The sequence below is a fragment of the Vespula vulgaris genome, chromosome 22 (assembly GCF_905475345.1).
Source record: "Vespula vulgaris chromosome 22, iyVesVulg1.1, whole genome shotgun sequence".
Lineage (NCBI taxonomy): Eukaryota > Metazoa > Arthropoda > Insecta > Hymenoptera > Vespidae > Vespula > Vespula vulgaris.
Window position 1 is genome coordinate 1877501 of NC_066607.1, and position 18342 is coordinate 1895842.

Consider the following 18342-nt stretch of genomic DNA (forward strand, 5'->3'; position numbering starts at 1 on the left):
CATATATATGTACATATATAAACTTACGATTCATATATACGTAGATATATATGTAGATACATATGTAGATATATAGATAAATACATAAATACATATGTAGATACATAGATACATACATAAGTACATATTTTGATACATATGTAGATACATAAATATGTAAACACGATTGTTGCTATTGAAATTCTATCGCATGTTCAAACAATTTTACAATAGCGTATTTAAAAACAGGATATTCGATCGATCATTTCTTTTTTTTTTTTTTTTTTTTTAAATATAAAATAAATGTAATAAGAAAAGAGAGAGAGAGAGAGAGAGAGAGAGAGAGAGAGAGAGAGAGAGAGAGAGAGAGAGAGAGAGAGAGAGAGAGAAAGCAAATCGAAAATGCAGAAAATCGAAGAATCATATTCTTTAGTAAATATATACATATTCTATATATATATATATTATACACACATGTACACATTCGTTCGTCATGATAGATGAAAATATCGTTTGACTGTTTCGTCGATTATGATCGATACACTCTTTTCTTTTCTTTCTTTTTTTAAATCGTGACACGAACGTTCTCTCTCTCTCTCTCTCTCTCTCAAAAAATCAAAGTAGATAATTCTCACGATACAAAAATTCGTCGCGAGTACCATTGTCATCATTGTCTTTTTTTGTTTTAATTTTTATATTTCTCTTTTTTGTCTTTTTCTTTCTCCTCGTCTATACATCGTTCTAAGCTTTCACGTACCGCGACACGATTCAATTTCACAGTTGTCGCAACGTTAAACTAATCTAAACTAATCCGATATATACGATGACAGGCGTTTAGAAATTCTCACGGATGATTACTAATAAATACCTATATCTATCATCTATTATTTATACGTACAATCTGGCCGTTCTTCTTACGAACAAAGACACTAGCTAGAACAAAGGACATTAGCAGAAAATCATTGAGAGATTCGATTTCGTTAATTAATCTTTGAAGGACGAATGAAACGTCTTGGTCGTCGTCGTCGTCGATGTACGACGGACAGTCTCACGTTTTTATCGTTATTATTTATTTATTTCTTTATTTATTTTTTCGACGAACACACTTATCGTCGCAGAAAGAAAAGACTTCTCCTTTTCTCTTTCTCTTTCCCTTTTTTTTGTTTCTTCACCGCCAAAAGAACGTGATGCATGTACGAAAGCGAACACAAGGATAAAGAAAGAGAAAAAGGATAATTCTGAAACTGAGGCTTTCCTGCGGAAGTAAGCGATCTTCTTGATCTTTTTATTTCTGTCTCTTGGCATCGTGGCACGTGTTCGTTCTTTTATCTTCCTTCTTTCTTTCTTTTTTCTTTTCCTATATCTTTTTTTTTATTTTTATTCTCTCTCTCTCTCTCTCTCTCTCTCTCTCTCTCTCTCTCTCTCTCTCTCTCTCTGTATGTCTATTTGTCTCTCTATATCTCAGTCTTGGTCTTTCTCTATCTTTTTTCTGTACGTTTCTCTATTCGTCTTCCTTATCTCTTTATGTGTCTCTTTTCCACTCGATGTAATTTATACGTTATTGCTTCCGTTTCCGCGATTTACGCACACAGTACACGCATACGCAGCAATACACACACATACATGCTAACCATAGTCACATGCACGAGCACACGCATAGTAAATACATAGAAGCAATACGATCGTTTAATCTATTCGTAAGAATCGTAAACTGCGATAAGTTATCAAGATTCATGGTAAGCCGAAGATTACGCGTGCGTGTAAATGGAGAAAAGAAAGGAAAGAGTGAATGAAAGAGAGTGAGAGAGAATGAAAGAAAGAGAGAGAGAGAGAGAGAGAGAGAGAAAGAATGAACACGTTCGTAGATGTAACATTTAGTTACTTGAGAACGCGAGATAGACGATGTTTATTTTTCAAAATTCTATGACATAATAGTTACCTAAATCGATGGAACAAAATATAACAAATATATTCGGAATAGAGTTCGACGTAGATCCACTATAAAAAGCACTGACATACATACATATATACATATATATACATACATACATACATATATATATACGCGTACGCACACATATCTATAAACGTGTGTCGTAAGAAAACACAAAATATATTTACGTTTCCTTTTTATTTACAGTCACGGACAAACGCGACGAGAGTTCCATCGCGATATAACAGACTCGCAAGGACGTGAGACAATAATTAATAATAGTATCGAACGTTTAGTATATAAATAAAAGTTTAGTCTTCGATGATCCACGGATGCGAGCGTACCACGTACTTAATACTTATCTCGCGCGTGAAAACGAGTGTAACTAGTTTTCTTTCTTTTTTCTTTTTTTTTCTCTTTTTTTTTCTCTCTCAGTGGTCATTCTTTCTCTCTTCCTTTTTTTTCTATTTTTTTTTTCTTCGAATCGTGCGTCGGTGTTCGATGACCGGTTCAATACGTTTTCTAACGTAACGATTAACCGATTCGATCGACGAAGTAGACACGAAAAAGGATCATCGTCCTCTGTCCGTCGTAAAAAGGAAAGCGCGAATTTTCTTTCTTCGACATGGATTATCGACTATTGTCCGATACCAACAACGGCAATAACAACAACAACAATTATCCTACACATCACCGTGAGTATATATGTCTATTTATTTTTTTTTATTTTTTTGATTTTTTAAATCGGTCACAAAGAACGAACGAACGAACGAACGAACGAACGAACGAACGAACGAACGAAAAAAGGAAAAAGAGACACGTTGTACGAGTTTATTATATTAATTTTCTAATATGAAAGTGTCTAGTTGGTTGTAAGATTAGATTATAAAACCGGTACGTACCTACATACATACATACATACATACATACATACATGCGTTTACGAGATGTAGAGATTACACCGAGTGATAGTCATCGCGAGTATTTTTATCGTCATTTAATCATCGTGACGAATGAACGTGGAATAAAAATTTGTTCGGCAAATAGGTGTTTTATTTTGTTTTATTTTATTTTATTTTTATTCGTTCGGATGAAAGCATGGTAAAAGAGCTCCGATAAAGAAATTATATATGTAAGTACATACATCGCATTTATTTAATTAGATACTTACTTATTCACTTACTTACTTACTTACTTACTTACTTACTTATCGTAGAAAATCGTTTCGATCGATATGATAAATGAACGAAATATTCGACCAATCGATCGAATCTAATTTCGTTATAATGAGATGATTAAAAACGAACCAGGAGAGGAGAGGAAGAGTATTGTAACAATCGATGCGTATTAATTGCTTATTAAATTAATAAACGACAAAAGACTTTCAGAGTCATTTTCAAAGTGACTCACATCTTGGATCTTTTAACGAATAAATAAGGCTTTCGTCGAAGGTTATCGAACTTTTCGTTGAAAAGACGAGTAACGTCGGCAACACGATTTGTCGATACATATATATACATATACATACATATATCCATACATACATACATGCATACATACATACATACATACATACATATATACATACGTGCATACATATATGTACGTATTAATTATACAGATACTTCGATGTAATGTTTACGTTCATTCTTATCGATAAGAAACTGAGATAACTTGTTAATTTAAGCAAAATCAAATTAATTCGATCGTAATAACATAAATTGCGTAAGAAAATATTCTTTCTTTATTAAAATATTATCGCTGACGCATGGGACTTAACATATTTAAGTACGTCATCGACAAGAGTAATAAAACGATAACACGTGGAACAAGGATGGAGTGCAAGTTCTTTCTTTTCTCTCTCTCTCTCTCTCTCTCTCTTTTCCTTTTTGTTTTTTTCTTTGGTTTTTACGTTCGATGATTTTGCTTCGCGATCATTTTTTTCCCCCCTCCTGCGTCGTGTTATCTTTTCTCTTTCTTTTTTTTTATTTCTTCTCTCTTTTTTTTTCTTTCTTTTCGTCCTCCTTTATTTTTTCGATTCTTGTTTCCCCACTTGTTTTTCTTCCTCACTTATTTTTTATCCTTTTTTTTCTTTTTCTTTTTCTTTTTCTTTTTCTTTTTCTTTTTCTTTTTTCCTTTAATCTCGAAAAATATAGAAGAAATGTTCGAGAACGGTGACGCACCACCGTAAGAATTGCTGGCACGAGTGGATCGCGACACTGGGGAGAGAACGCTTGATCTTATTCTTCTTTTTCTTGTTTGCGCAAAGGGAGGGAGGTATCGCCTTTTTGATCACGCTTGATAACGTTATAATAAAAAGAAGGAGGGGAGAAAAGAAAAAAAGAAGAGAGAAAGGGAGAGAGAGAGAGAGATAGTAGTTTTTTTGGTGATGATCAAAGACGAGTCGGAATCGTCGAAGAATCGACGGGACATTTGATTGTTCGACCCCGAAATTCTCTACGGCGATTCGGACGATCGATCGTTTCTTCGGTTTTGCGTTTATTTATGATTCTACGAAAAAAGAGAGAGAGAGAGAGAGAGAGAGAGTGAGAGAGAGAGAGAGAGAGAGAGAGAGAGAGAGAGAGAGAGAGAGAGACAGAGAGAGAGAGAGAGAGAGAGAGAGAGAGAGAGAGAGAGAGAGAGAGAGAGAGAGAGAGAGAGAGAGAGACATTACACACATGCATATATATTTGTCTGTCTATATACATACATACATACATACATACATACATACATACATACATACATACATACATAAATATACATATATATTTTTTGATGTCTGTGTATGTATATTATCAGACAAATATGTATATATGTATGTATGTATGTATGTATGTATGTATGTATGTATGTATGTGTGTATGTATGTATGTATGTATGTATGTATGTACGTACGTATGTATGTATGTATAGATAGATAGATAGATAAATATATAAAATAAGAAAGAAAGTAAATAGTGATAGTGATAGTGATAGAGATAGAGATAGAGAAAGTTATAGGGGATGTTAAAAAAGCGAATATACATATATACCGTTTAGTCGTTGCGTAAAGAACTCTTTGGGATATATTCGATGGTGGTCCTTGAGCGCTTTCGCAACGATGCGATTTTGATTTTACTAGAACCGGTCGCGCTTTCTACGTTCGAGAAATAATATTATATTTTCTTCGTGGTCTTGTTCGGCCGACGAAAGAATAAGAATATTGGAAGAAAGAATAGACGTATAAGGGGGTGAGGATGGGAGGAGGTCGAAGTAGGGAAAGTTCGTAAACTTGTTGACTTTGTGATCGTTTATTAAAATTCTACGAATTTCATTATTTAAATGCGTTCGTATAGAAGATAATACAGGTAATCTTATGATGTTTTCTTTTTCTTTTCTTTTTTGTTTTACTTCTTTAAGAAAGAATTGCGTGCTTAGATATATATATATATATATATTTTTAATCGAAATTAAAAATTAAATTTTAAAAAAGGCACAACTCCGTATTAGACTCGTGTTAGACTTTTCTAGCACGGCATTTAAATTCGTGTGAAATAAATTTTCTTTCCAAAGGAAGTCTGATATATAAAAATCACCTCTCGCTCCTCTTTCGTTATGAGTAAACAAGCAAACAAACAAACAAACAAACAAATAAATAAAATAAAATAAATGATCGAATGAATAAATAAAGATCGAACGAGTTCAATAAAATTTACTAATTTCGTCCGTCGTAACTATTAGGCGTGTGAAAGCAAGCGTTAATATTTTGGCGATTTCAATGCTTGAACAAGACCGATGTCAACTCTTGAAATTCTATTAAGCGTTGCTTGAAATTAACTCTTTTATTTTTTTTCTTTATCCTTTTCTTTCTTTCATTATTTCAATTGTACTATCGACGTTTCTCTTCTTACTTAACTTTCTAAATTTATTTCTTCGGCATTTTACGTTTAAAAGGTAGGTGAGGTCGACGTTGTAAGGAGCGAGGCGTAACGCGTGTTTCAAAGACGAGGATTTGTCGTCGTCGTCGTCGTCGTCGTCATCGTGACATCGTGACATCGTGAAATCGTTTGGCGTTAATAAATCATTCGGAACGAGAAGGAAAGGAGCACGGAACCGAGCGATGAGAAGTACCGAATGGCACAACGCGGTCGCTCGCACGCTTTCTCTTCATTCGCTAGAAACGCAAATATTCCCGAATTCGAGAGCGGCCAAACTTGCTTTACCCAAATCGAATGACTCGAGAGAGAAAGAGAAAGAGAGAGAGAGAGAAAGAGAGAGAGAGAGAGAGAGAGAGAGAGACAAAGAGCCCCACGTCAGTAAATTTCGAAGCTCTCTCTCTTTCTGTCTCTCTAACTTCGTCTTTCTCTTTGCGGCCGATTAAATTTAGAGACCTCAGCGAAGAGGCTACTAGAGTTGGTGTGGTGTTGCTCGCTTTAAATCATTCCTATCATGTTGAGAATCATGGAACTTTGTCTTTTCGACGTTAAATACGTTCGAGAACGTTCGCGTTTGAAATGTGAATTAAAATATGTTCGACCCGATATATCGAAGTCGATAAAACGAAATTTATTATCATTTATATATATATATATATATATATATATATATGTTTCTTTTGAATAAAGATTTGTTTATTTATTTATTTATTTTTTATTAACTTATTTATTCATTTTTTTTTTCTTATTTTTACTTCGCACACTTGGGACATACGAGTGTAAATCGATCGGTGATATAATAGTTTCGCGACGATTCTCTGACGCATGTGAAAGAGAGAGAGAGAGAGAGAGAAAGAGATGTGCTTGGAATTTAGAACAACGTCGTGATCGATCAGGATTCCGGAAGAATTGTAACCAGGTCATCGTCGTTGTCGTCATCATTTTGTTGTCGTCATTGTTATTCTCATACGTATATCTTTAAAAAGTTCTACGATAAAAATAGATTGGAAATAGATTGAAAATTGAGATCAATCGTGTAAGAAAAATCCACAAATTTTGTTCTATCGACAATTATCATTCCCATCAGTGGCAATCGTTGTGATTTTTTATTTAATTCTTTTTTTTTTTTTAACCATTGTATAAAAACCGATCGAAGTTTTCACGTAATAGACGTCCTCGAAGAACGTGAAACTCGTTGGCAAACATTTTACGAGCACTTTTGCTTTCTATCGAACGAAAAATATCGATGATCGTTTCAAGTTTAATTGACGAAATGAAAGAAAGAGAAAGAGAGAAAGATAAAGATAGAGGCATCGTTTCCTTTTGGTAAATTTAATATCAGAACTTTCCTATCATTTCTAGGTCTGTTAAATACGTGAGTTTCTATTAACCAAGGAAAATCCTCTCAGTCGTCGTAGTAGCTAGTAGTTGCCAATTCAGGGATCGGTTAGGAGGTGGCCACTGCGGACTTCCGTGAAATTAATTTGCCTGGCTGAGATCCAAATGTTTTTTTCTAAATTTCTTCCCTTTTCTCGCCTATCAAAGCGATTTTAGGAACACCTAAGTTCGTCCGCTTTGCCACCGTTATAATTACGATGAAAATGGTTAATTATAGATAGGTTGATATAAATCATTCGTCGAAAGTAGACTTCTGTCTGTCTGTCTGTCTGTCTGTCTGTCTGTCTGTCTATCTATCTATCCATCTATCTATTCGTTCGTATGTATGTATATATGTATGTATATGTGTAAACGTTTGTATGTCCTTCGCTATTGTCTGTAAGCGTAAATCTAAGTAAAACTTTGTACGAGGATAAAAGACGGTTAACGAAATTTTCGGAACATTGGATCGAAGCTAAATACACTACTACTGTTCACTTTGGTGTGAACTTTCGAAAGTTAACTTTATCGTTCTCGGTGTAGAACATTGCTAGAACCATTTTCGTGGTACGACGAGTACGTCGGCCTCGAGATCACCCGCATCCTGCGGCGAGTATCTCGATATCGAGTTACCCCTTTGCGTTTCGTCGATGCGTTCAACCTACCTATCTATCTACCTACCTACCTACCTACCTACCTAACTATCTACCTACTTATCTATTACCTACCTACGTTTTGTTCAACACGTTTCGTCCAACGCATTCGTATTACGTACGTATGTGTATCTAACATCGTATACTTTACCCTTGACTAGAGATAATAAACGTAACTAGATGACATGTTTATGATAAAAACCTTACTTACCTATGATAAAGAGATATTTTTTCAGCGATCGAGATCGAGATCGAGATCGAGATTGAGATCGAAGGCGGATCTAACTTTCGTGAACTTTAACACGATCGCGAGTGGGTTGTTAGTTAAAGCTTTTTTACTCTTGGTTACTGATGAAATGTAACGTTTGAATAATACGATAATGTCGATTCAATCGATTCGATCGATACAATATGTCTCATTTAATCGAACTCGTTTAAACGATCGTATCGTTAAATTAGTTGATATAAATTGTTTTGCAAATTTGTGCTAATTTTTACAAAATAGTTATCTTCTATGTCTGAATCGTTTAGATTGCACATTTTTTTCTGAACATCAATCTTTTTATCATCATCTTTTTATAAGTTATTATTACCGTTGTAAAAGAAAAAAGATGAAAAATCGATGACCTAAAATTACGAAAAAAAGAAAAAAAATAGAATTACATAATATTAAAAGCGAATATAAATAGACGTTATAAAAGTTCGATAGTTTTAAATAGGCGTCCTAAGGTCGCGTACAATTCTTTTTATAAGTTGAAAATTTGGGTTAAGCGAGAATGAGAAGTTTGGAACTCGCATTTCGTTCGAATGAAAGAATAATGAGGAGGAGATGGGTTACGAAGACGCGTTTGTGGTAGATCGTACGAAACGTGGATCTGAATAGCTAACGAAAACGAAGTACCTATCGTCAAGGTGTTTTCAAAGGGATCGGACACAAAAGAGGTACTGCCAACCAAGCCTATCACGGAAGTCAGTCGTGTAACGTGTAGGGTTGGTTTGAGGGTCGCGTGTCGTGTTCCTTTCGTATGCGTGTCGTGAGTCGAAACCCTTTTTGTCCTTAGGCTTTACTACCTTCCATTCGTATTTCTGTTTGATACTTTATACACGAACGTTCTTCAATGGCGGATCCTTGGCATATTCTATTTCTATTTGACATATAACTATATGTGAACGTTTCAACTACGATTTCGTCGTAAAAATTATTATTTTTATATATATATATATATATATATATATATGTGATAATAATAAATAGATTATATTAATTGTGTTTTTAAGATAATATAGTTATTAGTTATTAGACGGATTATATCGATTATATGGATAATATAGATTATATAGTTATAGAGTTGTTATAATATGTCGATGATCGATATCTTTTTTTTTTGTTTTTCTTTTTTGTTCAGAGAAATTAATTCTTTTTTCGACTTTCCATCGACGAATCGATCTAATCGATTTCGAAAGAGCTCTACGTCTACGTGCTAAGAATCACGTAAGTTAGGTACATATAAGTTACATACGCATCTACATACATACATATATACATATGTATATATATATATATATATATATATATATATATATATATATATGTATATACGCAAACATACATAAAATATCTTTGTGCCAAAATGTGAACGACCTTGTTAACATGTAACAACGCATACTATATGTGACATCGAAAAACGAGAAAGATAAAGTATTACGTCACGATTGGGAATTTCTATCGTATCGAAGTCGAATGAAATTGTCATTCTGTCCGCGTCGTTTATTCAAGGTTTGTTGCGACGCATAGATACGGTTTATATATATATATATATATATATATATATATATATATATATATAATTTCGATATATTTTTCTTCTATAAAATTTTTCATTTATCCGTTAAAGATTTCATATCGTCTCGCGTGTAGATATTTCGAAAATAGATATACGATTATGATGTAGATAAATACAAAAAAAAAAAAAAAAACAGAAAAAGAAGAATGAAAAAGAAAGATAAAGAGAAAGAGAGAGTTCTTAAGTCCGATCGACCTTTTTATTCCTTTCGTGTGTTGTCGTTGATCGCCGCTTGACATTTCGCGTTAGCTACTTTCAGCGCTATGTGTTCTATGTTGCTTCCACGCAATTTTTCATCAATCTTTCATCGACCATCGCTCGGTAATGTGTTATAGACATCGAACGAGCTTAAACACGAGAATCTTAAGGTGGGGACTCGATGTTGTTTACTCGAGCGAACAAGTTTTTCTCTGTCCTTTTTTCCTTTTTTATTTGTATTTATTTATTTATTTATTTATTTCTTATTTTTTTTTATTCTTTTTTTTTCCTTTTTACTTTTATCAATATGGAATGATTTATCGTCACGTAGGTGACGCGACGTTAAAAGTCGTTAAAAACGGGAGTAAATAAATAAGTAAATAAGTAAGTAAGTAAGTAGTGTAAGTAAGTAAGTAAGTAAATAACTAAGGAAGAAAGGAAGGAAGGAAGGAAATTGTTTTTGCATTTAACTCGACGATGACCTCGATAAGAGAAAATAAGAGTCGAAGCCTACGTGATCCTGCAGCTTTTCGTATCGTCGATACCAACAGCTACGACCCACTTCTGTTTTCATTTCTTTTTATCTTTCTTTTTTTTTTTAACGTATCCTTTTTTTATTTATTTTTTTTTTCGAGCCCTCTGGAATATCTCCCCTCTCTCTCTCTTTATTTTTTCTCTTCTTTTTTCTTTTTTTTTTTTTTTTTTTACTACATTCACGAACACGCGCCAGGCGCAGCAAAGTTTCTGAATGAGAATCCGGGCTTTTCCAATTCACCCCACCTACCCCTTCTCTTTCTCCACTGTTCTCGACAGAAAGAAGAAGAGATCCTCTTCCTCTTCCCCTTCTTACTCCTACTCCTACTCTTCCTCCTCCTCTTTTCCACTCCTCGTAGTTATAGTTGAGTACGGCCTCGATCGATCGTCCAGTCTAGGCGCACGAGTCATCGTCGCTCTAGCTTTACTATTTATCTCGTCCTTTTCTATTTTTTACTTTCCTTTTTTTTTGGTTATAGGAGAGAGATATATGTATATGTAAATATATATTTCTTTGGATTTTTAGGATATATAAATAATTAAATAAATATGAATAAAGGAAGATAGATTGTTAAACTCGAACGTGTTATCGTTATAACGAAAGTTAGTGTTATCCATTTCTTGATACAATTTCTATTAATACTTTTTGATTTCGTTTTGTTTGCTTAATAAAATGTGAAGTTTTTTAAACGATGATATATGTATATATGTATATTTGTGTTTGCGTGCGTGCGTAAAGTTACGTTTAAGAGCGTATAAAATTTTATTTTATCGTGCAAAAGAATAGGTTGGTTAAAACGAAATGATAAATACGATTATAGTTGGGATTATATTATAGAGACAATAAAAAATTCTTCATTTCGTTCAACGATTTATATACGATTTATATGTTTATTATCATAGAAATTAACTTCGTACATTCATAACATTTATATGTAGACACAGTTACGATTTATTTTCGCAAGTTAATTTACTTTACACCTCGTTGCAACAAAAAATAAGTAATCTCAATTCTTACTATTTTCATTTATTTATTTAATTTTTTTTCATAGTATTACGACTCACGATCATGTTGAACGCGTATGAGTCATCTTTAATTGTATCTAACGGATTTCTTTACGCTCGTCGTAAATTTACTATTTACGATAAACCGAAAGACGTTTATTAAACAAGTCTCATAAACATTCAGTAAATGGGACTAGTAAATTCGTAGATAATTGATTATATCATTTCTCGAAATTAACCAGTCAAAGCATATTACGTTTATGATTTTTTTTTTTTTTACATAATTAAGATAGATATTTCTTAATGAACTTTGAATGCCCTTCGAAGAGAGCATAGTCCTTTCGGAAAGACAAAGTAGAAACATTCGCGGTTTCGCGCGTGTCATGTAATTAAGGTCGCGAATGGGATTATTACATGGCATGAGCTTTTGCCTTCCAACCGTTGTGATTCTTCATCTTCGTCTTCGTCTTCGTCTTCGTCTTCGTCTTCGTCTTCGTCTTCGTCTTCGTCTTCGTCTTCGTATTCGTCTTCGTCTTCGTCTTCGTCTTCGTCTTCGTCTTCGTCATCATCATCGTCGTCGTTTACGTCGTCTACGTCGTCGTCGTCGTCGATCTTTCATCCTCTTAAATAAACTTCGCTCGAACGCTTCGAACGTCGTAATAGGGTGCATTATTAAAAAGGGCCGTCGTAATTAGTACGACATCTTCCATCATAATTGAAGTAAGCTGGTAACGGGCAAAGTCCAAGACATTAGATAGAAGCGGATCGATTGGCTTCTTCAAAGTGAATTAGCAAAGGATTATTATTTTAATGATAAAGAATTATTATTGTTATTAATATTATTTTAATATTGGAATATATAATCGCTTAATGTTATTATATATATTATTTAAATATATCATAAATATATATTTTTTATTGATATTAACTTTTAGTTGCTTAAAGTTTTATAGATATAATTATATATATTTAAATTTAGTCGTTTTATTTATTTATATTTTATTCTTAAAATATATATTTTAATATTTCAATATATAGAATGAATCGAAATCTCTCCATTGGCCAAACGTTTTTATATTATTTTAAAAATCAATTACTCTTTTTCTACACATTCTTAAACACACACATGCACTTATATATATATATATATGTTCTTTCGAATTGAATAACTATGACTCTAACTACTAGCCTTGAAAGTCTCGCAAAACAATAATTGATTTTTAAAACTACTTACAAACATTTGGCCCACCTAAAGACTTCTATTCTTTATCCTATATATAAAGAATTATTATATATATATTTGTTTAAATATTTATTATAATCATTCTTAAAATACTGGACACAAACACGTTGAATCATATCTCTACGATTTTATAAATTTCTTTCTCTCTATTTCATTTCAATTCTTATTCAAAGTTACGATATTAATAAGACGTTAAATGCGAAAGGATGAATTGATTCGTAAGATTCTTTTTTCAAAACTGATTACGGATTATAGACTTTGAATTTAAATGGCGTTCGTAGCCGACGTTTAACGAGCGTGCAAAGAAGCAAGAAAAAAAAGAAAAGAAAGAAAGTGTAAAAAAAATACAAGGCATAGATTTGGCGCTGTTAGGATATGGCTCTTCAAAGCTTGGTAAGCCCTGGCTTACGTTCAACCACCTGCCACCAGTTCTTATCGATCGCGTTTAGACTGCTCGTCTTCCTTTTCTTTTTTTCTTCTTCTTCTTCTTCTTCTTCTTCTTCTGGTTTTCCTATTCTTTTCTTCTTTTCTTATTCTTTTCTATCCTTTCTATCTCCTTAGATTCGAAGGATAATAAACGGAGTATAGAAAATGAAAGTCGAAAAATATAAAAAGAAAAAGAAAAAGAGAGAGAGAGAGCGAGCAAAAATAAAGTAAATGAAATAAAAAACAAAAATTGATAGAGCTAATAAACGAATCCTTGAATTCTTACCGAAAAAAAAGAAAAAGAAAACTTTAAATCGATATATACACGTTGTCATTTCTACTACGTTTCTACCAAAGTTTCTACCTACGTTTCCACTAGGTTTTTAATTTATTCGAATACGAACTTACGAGTTGAAAAAAAGAAAAGAAAAGAAAAGAAAAGACGTGTCGATAACATCATTATCATCGTATTCTAATCGTTTCTTTCTTTCTTACTTTTTTTTTCTTTTATACTCGCGTAATCCTTCGAATCGTTTATCTTTTTATGTTTCCTTTTTGAGAATAATGAGTAACAGGTAAAAAAAGAAAAAGAAGAAGAAGAAAGGAAACAAGGAAGGATAAAAAAGAGAATAAAAAATTTAAAAAGATTGATGTAAATAAGAGAGAGAGAGAGAGAGAGAGAGAGAGAGAGAGAGAGAGAGAGAGAGAGAGAGAGAGAGAGAGAGAGAGAGAGAGAGAGAGAGAGCTAAGAGGATTTCGTTTCTGTTAGCAATTTGATGATGTGACTTCTTCGTCGCAAAAGAATGTTACAAAACGTCGTTTATTTTGACCGAAGGAGGAATGTACGACGAATATGTACGATAGAAGAGAGGAGAAAGAAGGAGAGAAAGAAAATTAAGAAAATGAGGCAAAATGGCGACGACGGTGTAGGGACGAGTAGGCCAAGGCTTCGCGATCGAGGTTGCGTCGTGTTGTTGGCTCTGTTACGATCCGTCGTTCGTCATCGTCTTCTTGCGGTGTATTTTGCGAACGATCGCAATGATACTCACGTTCGAGATTCGAGAGAAATAATCGAGCATCACTGTATCCTATATTGCACCAACAACGAATTATTATCGTATGTATATATGTATGTGTGTGTTTAATTGCATCATTGAAAATATTGCATAATATTTGCGAGGGAAAAAAAGTGAATAGAAAGAAGTGTTTAATAAGCATAACAATCGATCTTTAATTATATATATGTGATATCACAGCTGATATGTGTGTGTGTGTGTGTGTATATATCATATATATATATTCTACATTACTTATTCCTTGCTTATGATATTTATATATATATTGTTATTATTAATATATTTGTTAATATATGTTATATATACCTATTATTAAATTGTTTAATAATATGTATATATATATATGTGTGATATCTTACACGTCTTTATATAATATTTGATATTACGATCTTTATATAATATATTTGATATTAATAAACGTTTCATTTATTTTCCCAACGAAATTAATAATTCTGAAATATTCTTTCGCCCGATCAAAGATACACATACACACACACATACATACATATATATATATATATACTTATAGATCGTAAATATAGTAATAGCGAAATAACATGCCTGGGAATTTAAATAGATACATAGACGGAATAACATCAATCTTACTTATATGTTAGATCGATCCGCTTCATCGAGCAAATTACTCTTCGATCGTTTGGTTGTTCGAATCGCTTATCGATCGATTCCGTGAACGTTCGCTCGTTGAACATCCTCCTCTCTTCTCGTAAGTGACATTGAGAGGAGTATAAAAGACGATCGGACCGATAACGGAAGAATACAGACGCTTTAATATACCAGGAAGCTACATATGTGTGACTTATAGATTGCTATCGTAGATTAAAACGGCTAATGGCGAGTAAATGGAAGCTAACTGTATTACGAAGAAACTTATAGGGTACTACTCCACATACACATACATATATACATACGTATATACATAGAGTTATATATATATATATTGGATAGAGATAAAAGATAGTATCATCTTATTGCAACATTGTACATAGTTTGACGAAAGTCTACTTTCGTTTGGTATAGTGAAATGAAAAAAAAAGTCTCGATTCGAATCGATTTTTATCAGAACGAAAATCATCGATATATATACGTAATATATTTTTAGAATAGATTCATCGATTTTTCATCTTTTCTTTTTTCATCTTTCTTTTATTTTTTTTTTAACGTCATATTTAACCCCTTTACTACGTCAGAGTCGATATATCGACTTTGCGAGTTTTCCGAAGAATACCGATACATTGGCTTTTCATATTTAATTTAATTTAATTTGAAAGCGTTTTATTTTTTATTTACGGGATATCAATCCTTTTTTTTTGTCCTTCTTTCATATAAGAAAAAGTATACGTACATTCCACGTAATAGAATAAAATAAAAAGTTAAAAAAAAAGAAAGAAAGAAAAGAGAAAAACGAACGAGTAAAGAAGACCATGAAATCTCTCGATATTCGTTAAAAAAAAAAAAAAAGCTCTGATTTCAATAGACAAGATAGTATCTCACAAATCACATTATTTTTCATTCATTTATTCATTTATTTATTTATTTTTGTCTTTAGAAATTTGTCAATCTTTTGTAACCCGGAAAACTTATAAAATACTACAAGTAGTCATATTATACATTCCACCTGTTATTCATACTTTACTTAGTAGACCATATCTTACTTGGTGAAAAAGAAAAAAAAAAAACCCACTTTTGTACTTAAATATAATTTGTATTTGTCGAACGATGAAGATATATGTTCGTGGTCGTCAAAGAATAACAGAACGTTTTTTAACGTCAAAACATACGATTCGTCACGCTTACATATCTTCTCGAAAGGTCGCGAAATCGCGAATTCACTTAACGCGCTTTACAGGCCGTACATGAAAGCAAGAAACATGAGAGACAGAGATAGCGAAAGAGAGGAAAAGAGAGACACAGAAAGAGAGAGAGAGAGAGAGAGAAAGAGGGAGAGAGAGAGAGAGAGAGAGAGAGAGAGAGAGAGAGAGAGAGAGAGAGAGAGAGAGAGAGAGAGAAAAGAAGAATGGAGGGAGGTATTTCGAGCGAGCAAAGCGCATTATATGCACTTCGCTCGTTTTGGTCGGTTCCTATTTCTGTGATTTCACGAGAGGAGAGAGGTGGTTGGTTTGACCTAAACCGAATAAAGGTTCTCCTCTATCTGTATGCTTCGTCTCGCCCGGGAGACTGACTGACCTCGTTAACGTGGATATAGTGTATACAGAAATACCTTTCTTCCTAGTAACGAGCGCTCTCTTTCTGTCTCTTTCTTTCTCTCTCTCTTTCTATGAATCTCTATCTTTCTGTTCCTTCCTCTTCTTTTTAATATACGTATATCCAAATTCTGTATTCTAATGGATTCAAAGGATTCATGTAATTGTATATCGGAATATATTTATATATATATGTGTGTATATATTTGAATATAATGTTGTTTTTGTATTTACAAAGTAGATAGTTATTATTGGATATAGTTAAATTTATTTATATATTTATATATATTCGAATGTAATATTATATTTGTATCTTCAAAATAGATCGGATATAATTAAATTTATTTCGAACGTTAAAATAATAGAATGGAAAATCTTAGAGAACAGTTTTCTCGATGATTATTAATAGTAGTGATAATCAATTATTTATATATATATATATATATTTGTAATAATGATAGTAATTTCATATTTATCCACTGTGTGTGCATTTATAAGGGGGAAAAAAAAGAACTTCATACGAGAATGAGAATTCAAGAAATTTCATTCTAGCGGTAAAGAATTTCAGACTGAACGTATTAAAAATGTTCGAAGTCGTGAAAAGATCTCTTGCGATCTCTCATAACTGAGAACTCTTAGAAAGTAAAAGTAATATGTTAGGACAGAACTTTGATTAATAATAATAATCATCTCGTATTATTTATATATTATCCGTATATTCGTAATAGAAGAAACAAAAAAAAAGAATTACATGAGAGAAGGAGAATTCGTGAAATTCGATTTCTAATGTGCAATAGAATTTCAAACTCGACGTACTTAAAAATGTCGAAGTTGTAAAAAGATATCCGACGATCTTTCGAAGCTGAGAAAAACGTGAAAGAAAAATGTTAGAACAGACGTTTGATTAATAATAATCATCTCGTATTTGTCTGCTATTCGTGTATTCACAGAAAAAAAAGTTTCATAAGAGAATAAGAATTCAAGAAATTGCTTAAAAGTGATCGATGTTGCAAAAAGATATCTGACGATCCTTTTAAAGTTGAGAGAACTGTAAAGTAGAATGAAAATATTAAAATAGATCTTTAATACGATTAATAATAGTAATAATAATAATAATAATAATAGTAATAACAAATAATACTTATACGTTTACCTACTACCTATATATACTATTATCCGATATATCTAAAAAAAAATCGATATTAAAAAAAAAAGTCGACAAAACAAATTCGGACCGGATATTATAATATCATAAAACCCTTCAGTTATTAAAAAGCAAAAAAAAGAAAGGTGTCTGACCATCTCTCTTTCAAGTCTGAGAAATAAAAAGGAAAGAAAAGAAAAGAGAAGTAAAGTAAAGTAAAGTAAAGTAAAAGTAAAAAAAAAAGGAAACATAAATAAGAATTTATCCTGTCGCCTTTAGGACCGACTTTAGAACGACGGATTAAGAAGACGACTACGACGAAGTTAAGCGGCCATTGAAATCGACGCTTGATATTATTATTAACGATTCCGTGAGGTTATTAAGTCGATAAGAAGAGAAGAGAGAAATCGCGTTGTCGTCGTTGTGTCGTCTTCTTCGTCCTCATCTTTTTCATCATCCTCCAGCTCTCACCTCTTTTCCTGTTTCTCTCTTGTTGGTATGACGATGCAAAAGCAGGGTGTTTGATGCAGCTGCTGATGTTGGCTGCTTCAGCTAGACCGATCGAAACGTTCGCGCGATTACGAAATTATTGTGAACGTCTTCTCGTGGTCTTCTTCTTCTTCTTCTTCATCTTCTTCATCTTCATTTTCTTCGTCTTCTTGTTCTTCTTCGTCGTCGTGGTCTTCTTCGTAGATGCTTTTATGCACGAGCCATTCGAATCGACTGTTAAAGCTTCGTTCATGTACGTGCATATCGCGCGTCCGCCAATTATCGGTGCTAAATTTTTACGA

The 18342-nt window shown here is 32.8% G+C and overlaps 1 protein-coding gene across 18 annotated transcripts in view; it reads left to right on the forward strand.

Annotated features, from left to right (window-relative positions):
* LOC127071501 (growth factor receptor-bound protein 14-like) overlaps positions 1-18342 on the forward strand; it is a 423968-nt gene that overhangs the window by 140667 nt on the left and 264959 nt on the right. For 3 of the 18 annotated variants that reach the window (XM_051010834.1, XM_051010831.1, XM_051010832.1), the window contains exon 2: positions 2120-2607. The exons of the other annotated variants lie outside the window; for them this stretch is intronic. In XM_051010834.1, coding sequence (XP_050866791.1) covers positions 2538-2607 — 70 coding nt within the window. In that variant the 5' untranslated portion in view covers positions 2120-2537. The remainder of the gene's footprint in view (positions 1-2119; positions 2608-18342) is intronic. 18 annotated transcript variants of the gene reach the window in all.